This window comes from Brachyistius frenatus, unplaced genomic scaffold, assembly GCF_029030835.1.
Source record: "Brachyistius frenatus isolate BFR_SWC_R1_liver_20210118 unplaced genomic scaffold, ASM2903083v1 Contig_99, whole genome shotgun sequence".
Classification (NCBI taxonomy): Eukaryota; Metazoa; Chordata; class Actinopteri; family Embiotocidae; genus Brachyistius; species Brachyistius frenatus.
The window spans coordinates 611,157-633,244 of NW_027210698.1; the positions used below are offsets into that span (position 1 = coordinate 611,157).

Sequence of the window (22,088 nt, forward strand, 5' to 3'; positions counted from 1 at the left end):
TCGTTTCACTGTGAGTTTTATTACTAACACAACACAGACGATACATATAAAACATTCCAGGTAGATAAATAATATGATGATCTATATTAAAATAGTTTCCTTCACATTGTTCTTTGAGGCCTGAAGTTAAAGAGACTAGAACTGGGTCAAGCTAAGAGGAATTAAGGCCACTGTGGTTTCTTGGGTGATAAAACCTTAAAATAATATCCCAGTATTTCAGTGTTCTCCTGCGATGATGATATTTTCGATGTCATGACAAAATACTGAAAAATCAGGAAGATACAATTGTAACAATATAAGTGTTATAGTTTGATATGTTGACATAAAGGTTTCTGTTGCTGTGGTTTGTTTTGCATCTGATCTGTTGTAACCAAACTACTTCAACAAAACTGAACTTCTTCATGGAGTATGATGTCATTATATCAACAAGTCAGAATACTGAACATATGAAAAATTATATCAACATGGCACACCCCTGGTACAGGCACAGGAAATACAGAGCAACATCAGCTGTATTCTGTAAATGGAGATGTTTCAGATTTATGAGCACTAAAATAAGATGCATAATGAAAACTGCATTTCATCTGATTATTAAAATAACCTTCTAGCCGCGTCTTTACAGGTTGATTTTTTTTTTTTTGTATTAAGTAAACTGTAGGTAAAATAAAAGTATTCAACAATACTGACAGAAACAAAATTGGGAAATTAAAACATGCCCTTTTTTTAAATTGTCAATTTTGAAAACAACGCCAATTTGAACACCATTCCCTTTCCAAACATGTCCCAGTGCCCTCCCTTCATTTAAGCCATGTGAGGTTCATTTTGTCTGACAATACTTTTCACATTATGACAAACTATATATATTTACATAATCACAAAACAGCCTGACCCTCTGCACCTTCACATGTTTTGTTCAGTGTCTTGATATGAACTAGTGTTAGAGTAGATTTGTAACTTTTATATACGAACACTTCCTGTGCATACATTAAAATCCTGCAGTATACTCCACTGCAGCAAGGCAGAGGTGTGAATTTATATTATTTAAAGTAATAATACAAAATACAATGACACTGATAATGCTACAGTTGTTAATTGTCGATTCATAGTTTTAAAACCTCAAAAATTCAAATTTTGCTGCAGTACAAAAGAAAACAGTTTAAAGTACAGGTACTTGGCACACCTTATATAATTAGAGGCTCTCGGTTTATGTTTGATAAGAAAACAGTGATGTGAGAGAAGCTGAGTCTGTTGGCTCCCTCTCATTGTCCGAGGACAACGATGTTAGCCACTCCGTGCACTTGTGAGAGCTGCTTACAGTCGAGAGACGCCACCAGCTTTCTGGGTCCGGGTTGGGTGGGGATGAAGTGCTCTGTCAGTGTCACGGTGGAGTGACCGTCGACGTCACTGAAAGGGACGAAGAGGAGGAGGATGTTAGTCTGGAGAAGAAAATGTGAGGGGAAGAGATAGAGAGGTAAAAGAGTGGGAGATCTGTTCTTACCCAACGACCACTTCATGGCCCTTCTGAAGGCCCAGGCCCTCCACTCTGAACACCACGCCCTTCAGTGTCCGTGGCAGCGGGTTGCTGAAGGTAATCTTGGCTGCCATCTCCTTACCAACCACAGCTTCTCCCAGAGGCTGCCAGAAAAACATTCAAATAAATCAGGGAGGACAAACTAAACAGAATTGATGTTGTTTGCAGGCAAAGCACGCTGACTAAATGAACAAACATGAAATAATAAGATTCCTACTGTGATGTTGAGGTCAGGAGTTCGGAGCCTGAAGGAGGTCTGGTTGGCTAACACTTGTTGGGTCTCAGTGACTCTTCCAGACAGGGTCAGCATCAGGGCTGCCTGGTCCACCAGCTGGTTCTGGTACTGCTGGTAGGGCAGCATCCACTTAATGGTCTTCTCTGTGTGGAGAAGAGTTCATTTTATTGTTTGACGTTTACCTTTTATGAAAGGAATACTTTGACAGAAATAGTTCTTCACCACTTCCTGTCTGTGCGGTCGACACGAAGCTACATCCAGCACTTGGTTAGCTTAGCTTTGCATAAAAAAAATGAAACAAGACAAAACAGCTGAGCTTCCCTGACGGTTTCTGTGCATTAAAGCATAATGATCAACATTGAAAAAAAAGAATTAACACATTCATCCCATTACAAATAAAAAGTTAAAGCCATAAGCAATAAAATGACCACTGCTTGATTCAAAATTCCCAGGAGTTTTGCTGCTTCTGCTTTTTTTTCATTTGGTATGACCAGTAGTTCATAGTGGAGGCTAATGTTAGATCATTTTAGCAAACTTTAAACAGAACCTGCTGTGCAACAAACTCATTTAACTGACTTACTGTATTACTACGACATTACACGTTAGCATTCAGCATTATCCTGTAATTGTCGTTTGGGGGAGAATTTTTTTTAAAAACATGCAGTAACTTTTTTGCCACTTGGGTGCAGCAGAAACAAGCTTTTAACACCTATAACCTATTTACTTGGTAGCAAATAGTTGCTTATTTACGCACTGAAGATGTGCATAAACACAACTACATCATAAACAGGACATTATAAGAGTTCTCCACCAACACATAAGAATAATGTCTTTAGCAGCTACAGCTGATGACCGCTGTTTCGTGCTGAGCTACTTGTGTAGCCGACAATACATTCAGAGAAATGAGAGGGAATCAAAATAAAGTTGCAGGTCTTCATCATTTTTGACTTCATTGTCACTGTGAGCAACTTCTTTCACAGATACATACAAACATTTAATCTATTGATAGTTAAAAAAAAAAAAAAGATATAAATAAATATATACATGCTTTAGAGCAACTCAAAAGCTCAGTGGAAAGCCAACCTTCATTGGGCAAAAGCTCCACCGGCATCGTCTCCTTCTTGATGGCGCCCTTCAGCACACCCGTGTAGTACATGACGGCCACCTGGCTGTGCAGCATTGTCTGACGGGGCTGCGAGCTCAAGTTCTTCACCACAATGCTCAGCTGGGCGTCAGCACCCATCCTGGGCCCCTCGCCATCCATCTTTACCTCCACATACACATCCTCTGCAATGGCTTTGGAATACATGTCTGGCTTGCTGCCATAGCGACTAGCCGTCTCCACAGCGATGCGTTCTTCTTCCGAACCTGGTGGAGGAGCGGGAGGAGCGGGAGGAGAGGGAGGAGAAGGTGAGTGCACATCGTTCTGTCTCAGGTCTCAGGATTTATTAAAAGTTATAAGAGATATGGCGCACAGTCCTTCCAAACAAAGCAAACAGAGAGGCATATTTTAACCTTGTGAAGAACAGGTGAGCAGTTAAAGGGTTAGATGAGGGGAATCTGCGAACAGCATAATGATCTATGCTGAATAAAATGATTAAATCATTACTTTTTCAGATCGTTCCAGGTAGTGCAGAAATTATTCGGTTTGGTTTTGGGACATGAATCAAATTTAGACTTGCAGTTAGTCAAGTAAAATATGCCTGCCAGTACCTTCTGTATGTTTGTACAGGTGTGTGATGTCTGCCCGCTCGTCAGAGCCCACTGCTTTGGTGCTGATGCAGTGGCCCACAGCTTTCTTCTCACTGTGGATCTGGCTGAATGTACCATCCAGGTTCTCCTGCCAGTAGATCTTATCGCTGTTGACCTGACAGGGAAATACCAAGAAACCTGATCAGCTCCAACATCTGAGTACATGGGACGTTTGCCTTTACAGATGATGAAGTTGAACCAAAGTATGCATCACACTAATTCATTATTTATTTTTTGTACTGTTGGAAAGTTATACAGTTCTACTCTGACTAAAACTGGTGTGTTTGGTTCTTCGTTGACGGAGAATCAAAGACTCAAGAAAAGAATCTATAACTGCTGATACAAAAGAAGACGTCTGCTGAAAAGCAATACATCTAATATATCTATTAGATTTGTGCCTGATTTAGTTATTCTAGCTACAAAGACCGTCTTTGTCAATCTTAAACACCTGCACTTTAGTTTGATGTACTATCGCAGCGCATCAAAAAAAACCAAAAAAAACTTGCTCATTTCCACTTGCTCATTTCTGGCACTCACCTCAGCAAAGACAAAAGGCGTGTCGTGTTTGAGGTAGACTTGGCCGAAGCGGATGCCGTTGACAGAGGCGGGGCCGCAGCGGAAGGTGCCCTGGCTGGTCTCCTGGGGAGTGGAGTCCAAAGCCTGCCAGCCTCCGTAGCCAGGAGGCAGGTCTGGTCTGGCCATCCAGCAGTCGTTCCACACGTGGAAATTCCTGAGAGTGGTTAGGGTTGAGATGGCTTTTACTTGCAGACACACACTTATTCACTTGTTTGCCAAGAGTTAGATGAAAAGTATTGACACCACCGGCTAATTTAGCTACCTCGCAACAAGTGCCTGCTTGTTTTTTTGGGGGAGGAAAGATGTAAAAAGTGGCCAAAAGGAATGAGAAATGGCACCCAGAATGTCGTAGGGCGTTCTAAGGACAACACTACCACCACATAGTAGAAACATTATCCCCTGCACTTTGAGAGGAGTTGCAGATAATTGAAAGTGCATGACGTCTCAGGGGTGTCACGTTTGAGTGCTTTTGGAACAGATCTAAATATACGGTGCATTCCTGAGGTATGGATTGAGCAACAGGTGATTTTAATAGCGTGGCGGCCCGGCCCCGGGAAGCTCCGCAACCTACCAGACAGAGTCACTGTTGAGTTTATCGATCGGCTCCATATCCGCATCCAAAAACACATCTGTGGTGAGGGATACATCGGTATCATGAGCAGACTGGAAGTTGGTGACGCTGCGGGCGGGTATGCCGAGACATCGCAGCACTGAAAGCAGAGACGGACAGAGAGACACAGATGAATTAAAGCTAAATTTCAGCAGGCCGTTTCATATCTGAATTGAATTTGCAGATGGTAACACCGCAGACATTTCTACAAGGATGACATTTGCATGGCTGCAGGGAACTTCATTATTCTGGCTGAATGAAAGCGACACGTGTGGCTCTATCTGAGACAAAAGTAGGAGGTATGGCAGGAATGCCAATGCAAGATATTTACTGTCGGGTGTATATGAGCTACGGCTTGCTATCAGGTGCAACGCTATGTGCTAAGGTCAGCCCGCTGTCATGTGAGGTTCCTTGCATGCATGCAAAATGAATGAGGGGTTTTGTTACAGAGTTGAGAGCTAATGAAAAGGGCCTGGGAAACAGAAAACCATGATCACAATGATTTGGAGACTGTTATATCGAATAGACATGAACACTGGGAAACACAACATAGAGTATCCCCTTGTGGCTTTTTCATTGAACACACATACAGCACCCTCCTTTCACATGACTACCACATAGCTTTCCACCACCCACTAAGGCTCAACCTGCCTCCATAAACACGCCCTTCTCTGTCACTGACACCGTCAAACACACTCTCTGTTTTATTTTCTTCTCATACTAACCTGTTGTGGTGACCCCGGAGAAGACCCAGCACTGTCCATATGACACAGGCGTTTCTGTGGAATGGTATTTCCTCAGGATCTCCACGCTGCTGCTCCACGCCGCAGGGGAGACTCCATCGGAGTAATCCCCCGACCAGTTTCCAACCAGAACGCCGTTTTCATCCTGAGCATTTATCTGAAAAGAGTCGTGACAAGGTCGTTTCCTTTGTATTTTTTTCAGAACATTTGGGAATAAATGCAATAAAATCATTCAGGGGTCAGTTTTTCTGAAAGCCTGGTTAAGTACCAGGAAAAAATAGCGGTATTTTATTCTAATTAATATTTATTTTCTCTTTTATTGTAAAAAGATGCTTGAATTTGTATGTTAGCTCACCATGGCTGATATGACCCGGACCACATTGACAGGATCCCCTCGACCAGATGGTGCCATGTCACTCTTCTCCAGGATAAACAGGCACGCTTCCAGGATTCCTTCATGAAACTACAGCAAAGAAAGGAACAAGACAAAGGTGACTGAGACTTTGGCCTACTAATGAAAGCCATTGCATTACAGACTGAATGAGCTGGGTTTCTGTGGTGACATTATCGAGAAAAGTCACAAGCAGCACACACAGTCAGTGACCAGCAGGGAGAGTTCTGCCAGAGACTATAGGGGATTTTACGCAAAGGATCATTCTTCAACTGCCAGTTTACTGAGGTCACACAGTCAACACTGTTTGGATCTCTGGGAAGTGAGGTCCAACAACTCAGCTGCAATTTCTGCTTATTACCAGAGGTGCCGCCAAAGTGAACGAAATAGAGATATTTTACATTGTAAATTTTCAAGGAAAAAATTAGAAAAATTAAGCTTAAATAAGCTACACTTTGCTATGCTCCACAAGAATGTGCTTTTTGTATCACATATACTACAGCAGGAATAATGTGTTGCAAAGGAAAGCCTAATGACATTACCTATTTGTATCTAAATCCCTTGAAAATACTGGGGAAAAAAACATTACACAAAAAACAAATGTATTTTGAAACCTATTTTTAAAGATTTCCTTCATCAGTAGGAAGTGAAACTTGTCTGAGTTCCAGAGGCACATGGTGCTGTAATGAACAAAGAAAGTGTGAAGCACTTTCAAGTCACATCTTGTCCTGATGGTCCATACCTGCCCAAGGTTCCACGTACGGGCCCCAATTTGCTTCTCTGTGCCGTAGTAAAGCCTCCCAGTGTCATTCAGCACGTACTCCTTCCTCTCCTCCTCATCATCCAGGAACACCGTGTCCTCTGGAAACACATGTAACACATTATAACTTCATTTGGCATTATATTAATGAAAATACAAATTAGAGAATAATGTTTTTTATTCCATATATTAAAAAAAAAAAAAAAAATCATATTTTTACAATACATACATTTGCAGTTAGCCCGAAAGGTCAGTCCAATTAAACCGGCCTTGACTGAGAACATAAGAAAACCAGTTTCTGTAAGATTTATTTTAATAAATTACTTATATTGCAACTTCCTCTCTGTTTGTGAAAATGACCAAGAATCTGTGCTTTTTTTCACCTCTTCGGTGACTGAACCGCTCAAGAATGTGATTTCTCTTCACATATTATATAAACGAATCCCCAAGGCCAGGAAATGGATAAGAAACACAATGACTCCATGGACCTTGTGGGAACCACACTCATTTATGGAAAACCCTCTGTTTTGAGTGACATCAGTGCCACAGACTTAGGCGTGCTCCCTCTTACAAATCTGTGTATATCTTTTCCCATTCCTTTTTATCTATCGGCGGGTGGGGAAGAGGAACACGACAAAGGGGACAAAATGTGAAAGCAGTAAACAATGGGGGGATGATTGACAGAAAGAAGGGAAGTTACGCTTGGGAAGGAAAGGGGGAGGGAGAGACAGTGAAGCATAGCAGCGTCTTGAGATTTTAAGGCAGAGGGAGATGAAGCTGGAAGTATCTGACAGCTGTGATAATTGTGCTTTTTTTTCTTCTTACTGAATATCCCTGGAATGTAGGAAGAAATAGAAACACACAGAAGGATACGGAGAAGGAGGAGGAGGCCGGAGCACGGGGCGATGGAGTGAGGTCAGCAGATAGCAAAGAAAGGAGCAGAGCTGGTTGGAAGAGGTACAACACAGCAAGAAATACACATGGAGGCAGTAAACAGAGGGAGAGGATGGGTTGTTACCATCTGCAGGGATTACTCTGCCCTCACCCAGCGGCGTTTTATACAGCAATTGTAGGATTTGGACTTTTATGAGCACGAGGAAGAGATTGGTCTCTGGAAGAAGAGATTCAAAGAGGGAAGTTGAGATTGGGCATGCTGCCAAAATCAGCAAACCCATAATGAAAGACAGACAGTTGGTTGTTTTGATCAAATCCAGGTCCACTGTGTTGTTCTATTTCGCTGCCTCGCAAGTTCGCTTCTTTCTGTCAAATATCCTGTACAGATAGTTTGTGAAACTCAATGCGAATAAACAACGGACCTCATTTCCTCGTTCTTTCTTAGCTGAATAAAAGAGACTAATAAGCATTTAGTTGATAAAAATGAGACTGACCACTGTTAACTTTTTAAATACGTCAGAAATAAAAGTGATAAATCCCACTACACTGTTTAATTTGTTCATAAACACAGTTTCAAAGATGAGGAGCTATATGTGTTGGTCAAACTGATCATTATTATCCCATGCTGCTCTACAGAGGGCTTTAAGCATCTCTTCACTAATTGTTTTTGTTTCATGGTCCACACCTTCACTGCTTCGGTTCACTCGCACTGCTCTTGTCAGCATTGTTTAAGCAGCAGTTAGCAGTGAAACGCTTGGAGCGAGCAGTCTGCTGGTGAAGACAGTGGAGCTTTTAGCATTTAAAGACCAAACAACGGACCACAGCTCACAAAGACCTTTTAGACTCAGATCTTAGGTCAGTCCGAATTTAGATGTTAAGACAATTTCACAAAAGCAAAGACTTACTTCACTTTTTTTTTAAACAACTCAACATAAATATGGTCACTTCCTGGGTTAGAACCTCATCATCCCACATGGCAGTCCACAACTAATGCCAACAAGCCACCAATCCATTCTGTTAAAACTGACAAAAAAAGTGTTTTGTTGCCTCTTACCTTGGTCACATAATCCCGCGGCACATAACATTTACGTGGTGTGTAAATTTCATGCTTTCAAAACGTGTAACTTTCACGCCTTGACAGCCCAAAGCGTGGCTATTTCACATTTTGCTGTGATACTGGGTTGAGCATAAACCTAGGCTAGCAGCGTAATGAGTAGTTTATGTGCTTTACATTTGGAAGTAGTAAAGATTGTAGTAAACAGCCAACAGTGGCACAGCAGGTTTGGCTAATGAACCAAAATCTGCTTCTTTTGTTGAATGAACGGAAGAACAGGACGAGGTCATCATCACAGGATGACGTTGAATCCATCTTTTTTTTTTTTAAAGAATGTACTGATACCAATCAATTCATAATTTTTTTTAAACAAATGTTTCAAATTTGCATTGTGCCGGTATGAATAGTTTTGATATGAAATATTCACAAGGGATCATTGTGAGACATGTAAGACTTCTGTTTTAACATTCGAATAGCATGATTGATATATCGTTGCAAATATCTGCTGTTATGCCCAGACTAAACTTTGTCGTGATTATCTATAGTTCAACAAGCAAAGATATCAACTATATCTAGTGGTAACCGTTCTGAAGAACTGAAGAAGCCTTTCACATAAGATGTGAAACCTCTCCGAGAATTTGAAGCAAGTCCAGTTGTCTTTGGATAACAGAGACTGACCATCACCTGGAAGAAGGAGAATCTTCACTGTCCTCGAGAATCTTCATGCTTATCTGACTGTTAGCTAAACTAATTAAACAAACTACATCTGATTTGATTCATGTGCTCCCGGGTTGCAGGCTCTGAACTTAACTAACAAGGTTAAAGCCGGCGGACACAGCTGCTTTCACATTTAATGATATCATTCGAAGGATAAAAAAAAATGTTGTGTCTTCTAAATCTGCAGACAGTTTCTGTGTTTGCTTGTGTTTTTTCTATTAAATGCTGTGCTTGTGTTGTGTCGAAGCTGTCCTAATCTGCTTGTTTGCATGTGGTGTAGTGTGTACAGCTCTCAGAAACAAAGGTTAAAAATCATGTCTGTATGCATAAATATTTCATAAGTGGGGCAAGTTGAAGGTCTCCTGCATCTCAAACACAAACTGTTTTGATCTCAAATGTAGCTGAAAGTAGTGCTTAAGTGGCCAAACCAAGTGTGCCAGAAGTCTTGAAACGCAGCCAGTGGAGTTATATAACTCCCATAGTTAGAGTCACGCTGCAGCTATTTGATGGACAGCAACACACTCATGGATTGAGCTGGCCTTTCTCACACGTATAACATTATATTAGGACTCCTCTCGGAGATTAAATGGACAGATAGACATCTATTTTGTCCAAGTATTTGCTATCAGGCTGATAGAATACGTGTTACACAGAAGGTATGTTATCCTTCCTGTGAGCTGCATCAGACAGAACAGTATTTATTTTTATTTTTTTATTTTCTGCCTCAAACTGAATATTAATCCAGCAAGTATATAATGAATTCCAAACATATTATGTAATCTTTTTTCCCTTCAAGTTTCTCCTCTTATCACCTCGTCTTCTTTCCTTCCTCTCTTCCAGATTCCTCCCCTCGGTCCATGTAAACCCTGTTCCCACCCACCGTCAGCTCACCTTCGCACCACGGGTTGAAGACCATGACGATGTTCTTCGCGGAGTTGTGAGTGGTCGTGGCCTCTCCCTTCAGAGAGCCAGTTGTGACGGTGAGCCCGTACAGGCCGACCACAGCGGTCGCGGGAGAGTTGATGGACATCTTGATCTTGTTGCCGCTCTGCTCCACGACCTTGGCCTCCCAGCGTTCGTCCTCCAGGTGCTCAACCAGTGGAATGATGACATGGGTGCCTTTGGACACCATGGGTAGGGGACCTACACCACACAGTTTATAATAAGCTGAATGAGAATGCATTGGTAAAGTACAAAAAAACAAAGAAACACTAAAAATATTTGTTACAATGACAAGCCTGATGTATTGTATTATATCTCATATTATGTGGTACAATATGCTCTTTTGAATTTATGTGCAGATTTCTGATCTTTTTTTTTTTTTAACATAAACTTACAAATCGTACTACTCTCATATTGATGCATTCAATATGAAATTATAGTCAGGAGACGGTTGCTTAGCTTAAAATGAAACCTGTAAACAAGCCAGCAGTCTCATGGCAGTAATCGACTGATGTGTAAATGGTATCTTTCTTCTCCTCCAACTCAGTTGCATGTAAAAAATGTATGCAGTTGATTTGCCAGCAGAACTGTAAATGCTCTTGCATACATGTAATTGAAAAAATATTTCATGAATAAAACCTTTAAAACAGTCTAGGACCTCATTGTCTATAAATGAACAACAGATTATTTCATTTGAAATGAATAAACCTTTGAAGGTCGAACAAAAAATGCTACTTTTCCGCGTTACTGAAAGTCATCTTGACAGCATATATGTACGAAGGCCAAAGTCCTGAGACTGTTCATGTTTCACGGAAATGGAGTACATCACTGTGACATGCATGGAAAGAGGAAAGGTAGAACCCTTTGTCAGTAAGTATTCCAAGTTTGGTCGCTTAATGTACATCGGCACCGGTATCATACATCTTTTTGTGACCACTGGTTTGAGACCATTTGCAAATTCAGCATTGGACCAGAAACATGGTCAGAGTGGCACATCAAAGTTTGTGTCCAGTTTTTCTGGAACAGAAAGAAGTCAGAGTTAAATTGGATAGTGGTTGAAGATAGTGTTGATGCAGGTATGAAACCTGCGCGTTATCATCTCACTCTTCAAGAACTAAAGTGCCATCGCTCTACAGTGTAGGTCGAATGTTTTCTCTCAGACATCTCAGAACATCACAGCAGAACTCGGGGTTGACCGTTTGACCCTTTGGGGACAAATTCACGATGCACAACCCCACGAATGTCAAAGAAAACCCAACGGGTTGCACTCCTGACCTGAGGCGCTTTCTTCGGACGTTGAGGTTCTGCCCCGTTTACAACGCAAATCTCACTCAAAACGCCTCGCCTGGTTTATTGATGTGCATTCTCTTCTCAAGTCCACAGTGAAATCGCAGATGTGCTCATACCAGTAGTCACAAAAACATATGTACCTCAGGTGCTCTTGATCAATCGACCAAACTTGGAATACTTACTGGAGACACATAGTTTTCCCTCCTCCCTGAACGTCGCTTTGCTGTGCTTACATTCAGAAGCAACAGGAGCAGTCTCTGGACTATTTGATCGTACATCATGTATTTGTTAACTACAGTATACACGCATAGTCTTGTGTGCAAACAAAATATCTTTAAATAACATTTTCTTTAAAACATGGGTGAAAATTCAGCTCGCAAGGAATCACAGTGCTCTTCATTTCTCTTTAATTTTTTCATTCTTAGCGAACTTTAAATCAAATTTGCAGCAATGTCGGAGGAAAGACATCCTGCAACATGTGTTTGGAGAAAGAGTGCACTTATTCATGTTGTAGTAATAGCTAATCATTTCCAATGAATGACAACCATACCAAACTGTAAACCACACATGCATCACAGCCCTACAGCGGGCAGTTGCGTAGTTTCTCTGAATAAACAACATTATGGAGCTGGAAAACCTCCAACACTGCACTACCCACACATCCCTGCCTAAAGCAAAGCCTAGATATGTCTGGGTTGTCTTCAAACAATTTCCTTAAATGCTCCTTTTTCAGTGACTTCATATTTTGCTACGGAAAAACAAGCCCACGAGCAGGATTCAAACTTATTGGATGGTTTCCTCTGAGTAATTTGCTTTGTGGCATCCTGCTGTGCTGCCATTTTCTGCAGCGAGTATAGCGTTTACCAAGAAACCATTGTTCTCCATCTGACTGCATCGAGGACTCCCCACCCTTCCTCTCTTACCTCTGTGTATTTTTCGGGAAATCAATGAAAAACACTGTCAACTGGAACAACTTTGTCTTCATTGAAAAAAGGCTCTGAATTCTCATTCAGCCTTCTGATTGAACAAAATAACAGCTCGCAAAGCTACAATTATACAAATCTCTGCTTTTTAAGCAACACTTAAAGCCTTTTCCCTGCAAATGTGAGTGTGAAAATGATGGTAATCGGTGTTTGTTGAATATAGATGGATGTGTTAATTCCTTTTTCTCCTTCTCTTTTACTGTGTAACTAAGTCAGCAGCAGGTGAAAGCAAATCAGTTCTGTGTGCTGATGTAACGGCCATTTATTCCCTAATGTGTTGTACGAAGCCTGTAAATACCAGAGGAGGGTGTCCGGTGTCCTGGGGTCTGGAAACCGTTAACACTGTGGGCTGTTGGGAGGAATCCAAAACTTGTGGTGTAGCTACAGTTGAACTGCTGCTCAGTTTAGACGTGCAAGGTATGCGCAGCATTTTAACCACATTTCTCATGCTCTGAGCAGTCAGGGGTTTGTTCCTTTGTGTTTTCACGTGCAGCTAATATCAGTAAAAGGTTCAGTCTGACATTTTTACAAAGGGAAATTAGTTTATGATGGATTGTAGCACTCCAACAACAAGCATTTGTTTGTTTGACTAATCACCTCACCCATGTCTGATAAGCAACTGTTGTACCACACATCATGTCCAAATATGTTTATTTTAACAAATCTCATACATTGCGGTGTTTATCCGCTACTTTTAGCAAACTATTTCAACTGCTTATGTACATTTAGTCAGGTATTTCACTTGTTTGTTGACTTTTACTATGATATTTCAACTGTTTATTTACATTTGGTCAGGTATTTCATCTGTTTATCTACTTTGAAATCAGATATTTCCACTGTTTATCTACATTTGGTCAAATATTTCAACGTTTTATCTACCTTTAGCCAGATATGTCCACTGTTTAGTTAATTCCATTGTTTATCCAATACTTTCCGCACTTCACGTATTTATCAGCTGCTGTAGCACAACACTGGCTTATTTCTTTCTTCTTCTGCATGAGGCATGTTTTTGGGCCCCCACCACTAGAGTACTAAACTTTCAGTATAAGCACTTTGATAAGAAAAAAAGACACCTGTACTGATGCTACTGATCAAACTGATGATATTCCTTTACACTTTATGTATTCAATTCTATTTTGGTATTAAATTAGTCTCAAACCTGTTTTCAGGTGCAGGTGCAGCTTGTCAGTGTCAGCATTGAAGGGCCTGTTGAGTTCCAGCTCCATCTGGAAGGTCTGTCCTCTGCGAATGATCAGCTCGTCCCCATGATAAAGGTCGGTGTGATGCTCCTGTCTGTTCTGACCCGTCTTTGAGCTCAGAAGGTCCACCGAACTCACCGACAACTTCATTTCTGAGAGAGGAAGGTTGGATATCAAATGTAGAATGTGACTATATTGCTCCTGCTAATGATGTCTTATATTTGTTGGAATTGGCATGATATACTCAGGATACAAAATCTGCGCAGAGAAAAGTTCCATGCATTTTAATAGACAGAGACTACCTTCCATTTCCTTTGCCTCTCCATTCTCAGGCTTTAGGTTGCTGGGCTCTGGGACCGGGGCAGGTGCTGAGGGTTTGGTCACGTCCACATCATAGGAGCTACTGTTCTGACGCTTACAGCAGCACGGGCACATCTTCCTGAACCAGCGACGACAGCCTCCCTCTTCCTGCTTCTTCTCCCCGTTCTTCTGAATGGTCAGCTCCACCCTGGTGGGCGGGGCTCCTCCAGGAAAACGCCCAATCTCTGACGCGCTTCTTACTGTCAACCGCTCACCTGGCATGCTGGAAGACACGTAAAAAAAAAATTGCTATTTCATTTTCAGGAGTAAAATTTGGGATACCAATCAACACAATTATATGAAACGCAGATAAGACTTGGGAATTATTCTGCTTTTATAAGCAAATTGTAAAGTAAAAGGTGGAGTAATAATGACCACTGAATGATGACTGATGTAATCCCAGCAGTCGACTTATTACTAGCAATTTGTTTAAACATAAATGCCAAACATGGAACAGTTCTACCTTCTCTAATGTAAGAATGTGTACCTTCTTGTCATACATGAAGGTAAACTGAATATGTTTAGGTTTTGGACTGTTTTCAAAACAAACAAAAAAGCAAGATGAAGACGTCACCTAGGCTTCTGAGATTTTGTGATATACATTTTGCACAATTGTCTGACCTTTCATACAACAAACTATTCATTAATTATTTAAGAAAATAACAGATTAAGGAGACATATAGTTAACGTTTTTTTGCAACTTTATGTGCAGTCCCCAACCTAGGTAGTGTTAAGGCAAGAAAGTATCACTCTCCATGTGCTGTCTAAATGTATTTCTGTGATAGAGAATAAGTTGAGGCTTTTTAGTCAAACTTCTGAAACAGAGGTCATTGTAGAGGACATGTGCTTCAGTACATTTTATTCCACTGAGACTCTGTATTCATAACAAAGTGATTAACCAAATATTTCCCCATCATGAAACAGCCTTTATACTTTTCTTTGACTTTTTCCCACAACTACCATGTTCCCGACTTGGACTCAACACGCCAGGCTTTCTCAAAGCATTCTGGGGTATTTAGTGTTTGTTCTCGTAGGGTACACTCCCTGTGTGATCTAACTCATACAAACAGCTGGATTCCATCTGCAGCAGCCCAGCAGCTGGAGAGCTTTGTGTCTTTGTGTGCACATGTACTGCGGCTGTAGATGTACAGTACAGTACATCATGAACATTTATCACGCTGTCACATCCACACCCTCACTCACTGCACTAATAATCACAGAGGAATTAGATCATTTGTCACATTGAAGATAAGCCTGTCCTTCCTGCCCATCCTCACATTTTCCACGCAGGGTCAAATGTCACATACCAAATGTTGGGAAAGTGAAAAAAAAGTGTTTAATAAAAAGAAAAGTTCAATGTGGAGGACTTTCTGCTCATCCCCCTCTTCACCAGCTGCATATTCTCTCCATCCCAACGTAAAGCCACACAAAGGTGCAGCACTGCATGCAAAGAAAAATCTATTTTACCCAAACATTAAGGCACCAATGAAGTTTTGCTAGCTCTTGTAAAACAGCCATGAACTGTAATGAGCAGCTGTAATGTATATAGTCAGGAAAAATGCAGCATTGTTAAGTAAACACGTATTGGAGACGCTTGGTTTATAGAGTGATTACTTTCCTTTTTACAAACAGCCTTTCCTTTTCTAAGCCCTGCCCCCCCCCCCATTACTGCTGTTGCTACTTCTGTCAAACTTTCCAATCTAGTTTAGGTGGTTTACAGTAATATGGTGAATGATAGCAAAACTGTTAGTCATTATTTAAAGGGTGGGTCTGCGATTTCACAACGGTCCAACAAACAGGGACCGAATGCATAAAATGTATTTTACTTTGCGGACTGACAATTCCACTGTCGATTTCATCACCTCGCAAAATAGCACGACGTCATTATGACTGATCAAATTATATCTGCAGCTCAGTTTTTTAATGTGTCCACCTAATTAAAATGTTGTTCTTGTGATAAGGTCCTGCAAACTGACTTAGTAGGCACATTTATATTGACTGAGCATGGACAATGATTTCTTGTTCTTGTTAGCATGTGATCAGTAAGCATCTCTACACATCTTTTTTATACTTACAAATTTTGAGTTTGCCAAGTGAAGCTAAAATTTGAGGTTGGATGGGTGATGTGAGGTGTCTGAGGAAAGTTACTGCATATTTCATACAGACAGACAGTAGTGAGAGAGTCTTTGATAAAGCGAATGTAGCTGCTTTACCATTGATTTTTCACGGTTAAATATTTGAGGAGGCTATCAAACAGGCTGAGCAGATGGATTTGGGGGAAAAGACATAGCGAAGTTATGTGAAAGAGTTCAAGGGGCAGCTAACAGCTGAGGAAGAGGTGGTAGGGAGCGGCGTCTCACAGTGTCAAACCCTCAAAATCATGCTTCTGTTAGTGCACCACCTGTGTACGTTTTTATATCTTGGTGGGGACTTCAACCTGAATACACACCAACCCACCGGGACATGCGCCACTGTGGGGACAAAGATCGAGATCCACAGAGGAAGAGTCTGCTTTTTTTAGGGTTAAGTCTTGGTTTTAGGGTTAGAATTAAGTTAAATTAGAGTTAGGATGAGGGTAAAGGTTAGGATTGGGGATTTAGATGTGATGGGAATGCATTCAGTCAGCGGCGATAGTGAAACAAATTTGTGTGTGCGTGACATTATGTTCACTTCCAATTTTTCAACTCTGACTTCCTGAGTTCATCCGCTGATCAGATAACATCCCCTCATTGGTTTCTAATATTTGGCAGAAACATTCATAAACATTGTGAGAGAAACAATGGATTAAATCAGCTGCATGTTTGACAGCTTGCACTCCACCCAAAACTGAAGCCATACTCAGTGACCCTCTAACTTAAGTACAAAAAAAAAATTAAAAAAAAAAAAAAAAAGGAACTAACATGCAGATTAAAAAGATGTAAAACCCCCTTTCTGTTAACACACTTTAACTTCATTATGCAGGGTTCAATTTCCATTCACTTTTCAACCAACTCAGACTAAATAATTGGCGTGATAAAATACAAAATACACATATAATTGGCCCAAAACTACTGCAAAAATGGACTCTTTTCAAATATAACTGAATAAATGATTTTCTGGCTGTTTCGTTAGTAATTTGTGTCTGGACAGGCCTTTTAAAATTCAGCATTATCTCACTACTGCACCTACTACTGGCCTAAAATTGGCCAATTAGAGTTATCCATTGAACCCCTTAAAACCATGAAAAGCCATTCCACAAACCCAATTTTTTGGCAGCCTTGCTCTTCCCTCACACTTTAATGCACAAAGTTAAATGGGTCTATAATACGGGCATCAGCCAAGCTTGAAATGAAGTGTTCTTCATCTTGTATCCACTTCCTCCATTGTGCTGTGCCCTCTCCTGCTGCAGCCCTGCACTTCTCTTTAGTCAGTTTGTGTTGGCATGCTGGTATGGCTGATATGCCTACTGGGCGCTGAGATAAGTGCTGCAAATTGAACTCGACTGGTCGCAAACAAGAACACCAACTTTAAAAGTCCAGGCATGTTTGTCTGGGGATGTGGGTTAAGTTAATTGATTCTTAAATTCGAAAAGAAAAAAAAAAATTAAATGTCACAGTAAATCCCTGAAATTTCAACATAAATAACAGAAAAACAAATTGTTTAAATCCTTTAAAATCCTCCAGATTTCTGAGGGAAAAGAAAAAAGGATCAGCTGCAGCTGCTTGGCTGCAAACCAATGAGGCTGAAGGCATGGACATATTTCAAGTAATTGACTGTGTTTTTAATTAAACATGAAAAATATTTTTTAACAACAAACGGAGTTCAGACAGATGAAGAGGCCTCCTCTTCTTCAACTCCAAAGAATCAGGTGAGGTGAAGAATTGGATTTTTGCTGGATATGAGAACAAAAAAAATTCTAATTGAGCTTCATTAAGATCTATAAGACATTAAAAGTGATGAAGTTCAATATAGGTATGAAAATACTTGGAAGAGGGCCACATTTTAAATTGAATTGTATATTTTCAAGTAGTCTGCCCTTTTCTAAATGGGCTAAATGTCTCTTCCTTTAATGGATCTGTGGAGAATTATCCTATAAAACTTTCACTGCAGGCTACTCGCGCACCGCTTCAAGTTAAAGTTTATCGCAGAAGAAAAAGAAAAAAAAAAGAAACGAGTGACTGAAAACCTTACTTTGTCTTCGTGGATTATTCTTTGGATCAGCCGTGAAACGTCTGCTTCGTCCGCAGTAATAATCTCTCAGCTAGTCTATGAAAACTTGTGGAAACTTTTTTTGCTTGACTCGCTCCCGTCTTAGACCAGAATACTAACAAGCCTGTAAGGAATGTACTTTAAGCCGTTACACGCCCCTCTTCGTCACAGCTCAGCCCACCCAGCCCCACCCTTTGACGGGGTGAAGTTTCCCACTTCCACCCGGGGGGTCCGGCTCTGCGGAGTGCGGCTTGGTGCGTCGAAGATCGCAGTCACTCGTTCAGCGAAGTGATGAGCTCACACTACACGCGGGTAGAAGAAGAGTGAGAAGAGAAAGTTTGTTACGCGCTACTTTCCCGTTACAGGAAGGGAGTGGAGGCTGCAGAGGGACAGCAGCGGATGGGAGAGAGGTTAGGATTTCACGCTTCAATCTGCCCTAAAAAACTAGACTGTACACACCCAGTAAAAACAACAGGTCAAGTCAGAGGGAAAACTCTGACCATTCATATAATGAGTGCTCTACACATAAATCATAACAATGTTAAGATGAACCATATGGATCACATTGTTTCATATACAGGCTATGATATTGGTGGAAGAAGGTCCTTAAGTAAAAGTACTAATCGGTTACCACACTGTGGAAATACTCCACTACGACTAAAAGTCCTTTATTCAAAACTTCAGTGAAGTAAGTGTATGTGAGTTTCATCAGCAAACTAAAGCATCAAAGGCAGAAGTACACACTATTGCAGTAAATGCTCTCTGTCAGTGTTTTATTATTATATGTGAGGTTTTGGGGTTAATATTACACCTGCATTAATGTGCATTTACCACTGTAGTTATTTAAAGTCATCCTTATTTTAACTACTTTATGTAAGTTGGATAGTTTATTCTGGAGTAAAATAAAATTTTCATATGTTTGTATTGTTTCTGATCTGTAAGAGCCACATGTAGCCTTTCTAAAAAATGTTTTAAAAACAACTCAAAAACTCTAAATAGATTGTTTAGTTTACAAAGTAGAAGATTTTTTTCAGCCCTTAAAGGAACATTTAATCCTTCAGTTCTGAATCCCTAAATATGGAGATACATGGTTTTCACTGGACACTCAGAGTATGAACAACCATAATCTTAACTAAAGCTGTCAGATAAATGTAGTGGAGTAAAAAGTACAATATTTACCTCTGAGATGTAGTGAAGTATGAAGTGGTGTCAAAGGCAAATACTCAAGTTTCAAATACATCAGATTTGTACTTAAATACAATACTTAAGTAAATGTACTCAGTTACATTCCACCACTGATACATTATAGCCACACTTTTACATAGTTATGGCTGCAAACATAAGGCTAAGAGGCAGCATGTCTGTATCCAATAAAAAAAGACCAAAATAACCAGAAAAACCACAGTTTTACTTTTATGTTACTTTTTACTGTTACTTTTTTCACTTCCCCTTTCAGTTCTTCTTTCTTTTTTAGTTTGTAGGAAAATCCCAAAGGACAAACCAATTCTGACCTCTGACTCATTTAAGTCCCATCCTCAGTTCAAACCACCTGACTACAAGGCCACAATAGCAGACTTTAAGTCAAGGGAAGATTTTAAATGTTGTTTCAAAGTGCCAGATTATCGCATATGGTTTATTTCAGTCCAAAACATAATTTTTTTTAAAAAAAGCACAAGATCATTAACTGTTTACGCCAGGTGATCTGGCTCATGGATTCCAAGAGAGAAACTGTTTTTGATTCTGTTGGTGGTGGATTTAATACCACATTGTCTCCTGGTAATGTGGGAGTGGGCGGGTCAAGCAGTCTGATTCAGGGTTGGAGAGAAATTAGACAAGATAAGTAGGTTGGAAAAATCAACAGAAAATACCAAGTGAACAGTACAGCAACAAAGAGGACATCACTAAAAGTAACATGTCACACAGGCAACTTTTCAAATATGCACAAAATATAAGAGTTTCATATTACGTGAATGATTTACTGTGATACAAAAATTAATTTAAATTTTTAATCATTGACCAAGAGGCCCTGTCAGGTATTTAAATGGCACTGTACGAAACATGAAACAGAGCCATGTTTATTCATGTGTTAGTTATACCAAGTCAAAATGTCTGCTGTGAAAATGGCCTACTTTAAAAAGAAACCTATAAATGAATTAGACAACATTGAGGAACTGATTCATAAATTTTGTGACAATATCGTCAGTGAAACTATTTTTGATAAGTGTTGTTGCTTACAGCCACACAGTATTTGTATTTTGAAGAGTGCAGACCATTTACCAGTCTCATTGTTGATGCTGCTGGCTTGACGGCAGCATGATGAATGGCACCGGCGACATTTGCAGCTTCTGCAGGGCGGTGGGCGTGAGAGGAAACATAAAGGTGACTCGGGTTCGCTGAGTATCTGAGTATAACAGATGGGAACCGGTCCTGCTCTTACACGTACGTGGGAAACCAAACAGCAGCACTAGGCTCACAGAAACTCCCTGACTGCAGGAGACACATTAGGATTTAGAAGAAGAGAGTCCTTTGTGTTAAGAAAAATTGTATTAATAAAATGAATGAGAAATCAGTGATGGGATAAGCGGGTGTCGTTCATTGTACGTAAAAATGTTTGGTATGAGCAGTGATCTTTCTCTGCAAACATACCGGACAATAGGATTGTCCCTGAGTCAAGGAGTGTCAGTGAGAATATTTTTGGTATGTGCTGTTTTGACACGACTCTGTTAAATAATAATCAAGTTGTTCTGACCTTTTTTCCCAGGCGGATGTAAAAAGCACAACAAAGCCACAGCACACCCACCTTTATTGTGTGTTTTAAATTAAAAATGATAATTAAAAAAATAAATCAGAACATTCTATACGCCTGTATGATGCCAACGTATTATACTCCCATGTACATTAGCGGCCAACTACCATTACTTATAGCTTGAAGACTGAAAGCCAACACAGGGTCGAAATGGAGCTCAGGGAATCAATATTCTATGGACACTATTCATGTTTTGACGTACTGCCATTTTTTTTCAGTTTAACACAGCTAGCAAATGAGGTAGGCTTGGCTAACCAAGTCTGGCTATTTAAAAAAAAAAAAAAAAAAAAAAAACGACATCTTTTAGGCTTATATATCTTATATATATATCTTATATAGGCTGTAGGCTCATTGGACAGCAGGTCTGTTTGTTGAAATATCTTGAAACAAGGAATGGAAACAGGATAGCTGACTTGCAAACCAATATCTGGCTGTAGTTCCCTATTTAACGGACAAGTAGCTGATGTGTACGTTCTTTTCATCTAACTCGCCAAAAACACAAGTAGGCGTTATTACATTTCCATTACAATTCCTTTAAATTGAGATTTGCTGATGCAATTTATGAATTGTTTGTTTTTAACAGCAATTGAAATAACTGAAGTGAAAGCATTATTCTCCCTCACCCACACTATTTCACAAAAATAAATTATAATTTTAGATGAAGACCGAAGTTACAGAGTTATTCAATGATTATTTCTAAAAGAATATTGCTCCTATAATTAATGGGCGTGGAGTATTTAACAGATTTATAATGAAGCTCTGACTCATAACAATGTTTAGTCTGTGACATCAACAGCTCTGTGTGTGTTGCAGAGATGTGAGGAAACTTGTCTACGTGCATCTGTGGGGCTCTTAAAGTTTTGTCAATTGCAGAGATCATTCACAGTTTGCTGTGTGGCAGCTGAGTCATGTGCTACTGCAGTTGCTCTGGAGATGAACACAAACAGACAAAGCCAACAGGAGCTGTGCTGTTGAACAAACGATTTCTCTCTTTCTCTGTCTCTCTGCTCTTCACCCCCGTTGTTGCTATTTTAAACTGAATCTTGAGCATGTAAGA

At 40.2% G+C, this 22,088-nt stretch overlaps 1 protein-coding gene across 1 annotated transcript; it reads right to left on the reverse strand.

Annotated features, from left to right (window-relative positions):
* On the reverse strand, window positions 1–18,376 carry tgm1l1 (transglutaminase 1 like 1). Its single transcript, XM_069711355.1, has 14 exons — window positions 18,208–18,376; window positions 13,980–14,260; window positions 13,638–13,829; window positions 10,155–10,406; window positions 6,581–6,699; window positions 5,803–5,910; window positions 5,430–5,604; window positions 4,666–4,804; window positions 4,056–4,248; window positions 3,480–3,633; window positions 2,850–3,134; window positions 1,749–1,909; window positions 1,499–1,635; window positions 1–1,404 (listed from the first exon to the last, which is right to left on the reverse strand). Exons 2-14 carry the CDS (start codon window positions 14,257–14,259, stop codon window positions 1,260–1,262), a joined length of 2,340 nt encoding a protein of 779 aa, XP_069567456.1. The 5' UTR covers window position 14,260; window positions 18,208–18,376; the 3' UTR covers window positions 1–1,259.
* Between the last annotated feature and the right edge of the window lie 3,712 nt (window positions 18,377–22,088).

Excerpts from the sequence above, each read along its gene's own strand:
- tgm1l1 (XM_069711355.1), bottom strand. The coding sequence starts at position 14,259 with ATGCCAGGTGAGCGGTTGACAGTAAGAAGCGCGTCAGAGATTGGGCGT. Across the intron at positions 3,135-3,479 it reads CCTGTACAAACATACAGAAG|GTTCGGAAGAAGAACGCATC; the intron begins GTACTGGCAGGC and ends CTCCTCCACCAG. Across the intron at positions 1,910-2,849 it reads GGAGCTTTTGCCCAATGAAG|AGAAGACCATTAAGTGGATG; the intron begins GTTGGCTTTCCA and ends TTCTCCACACAG.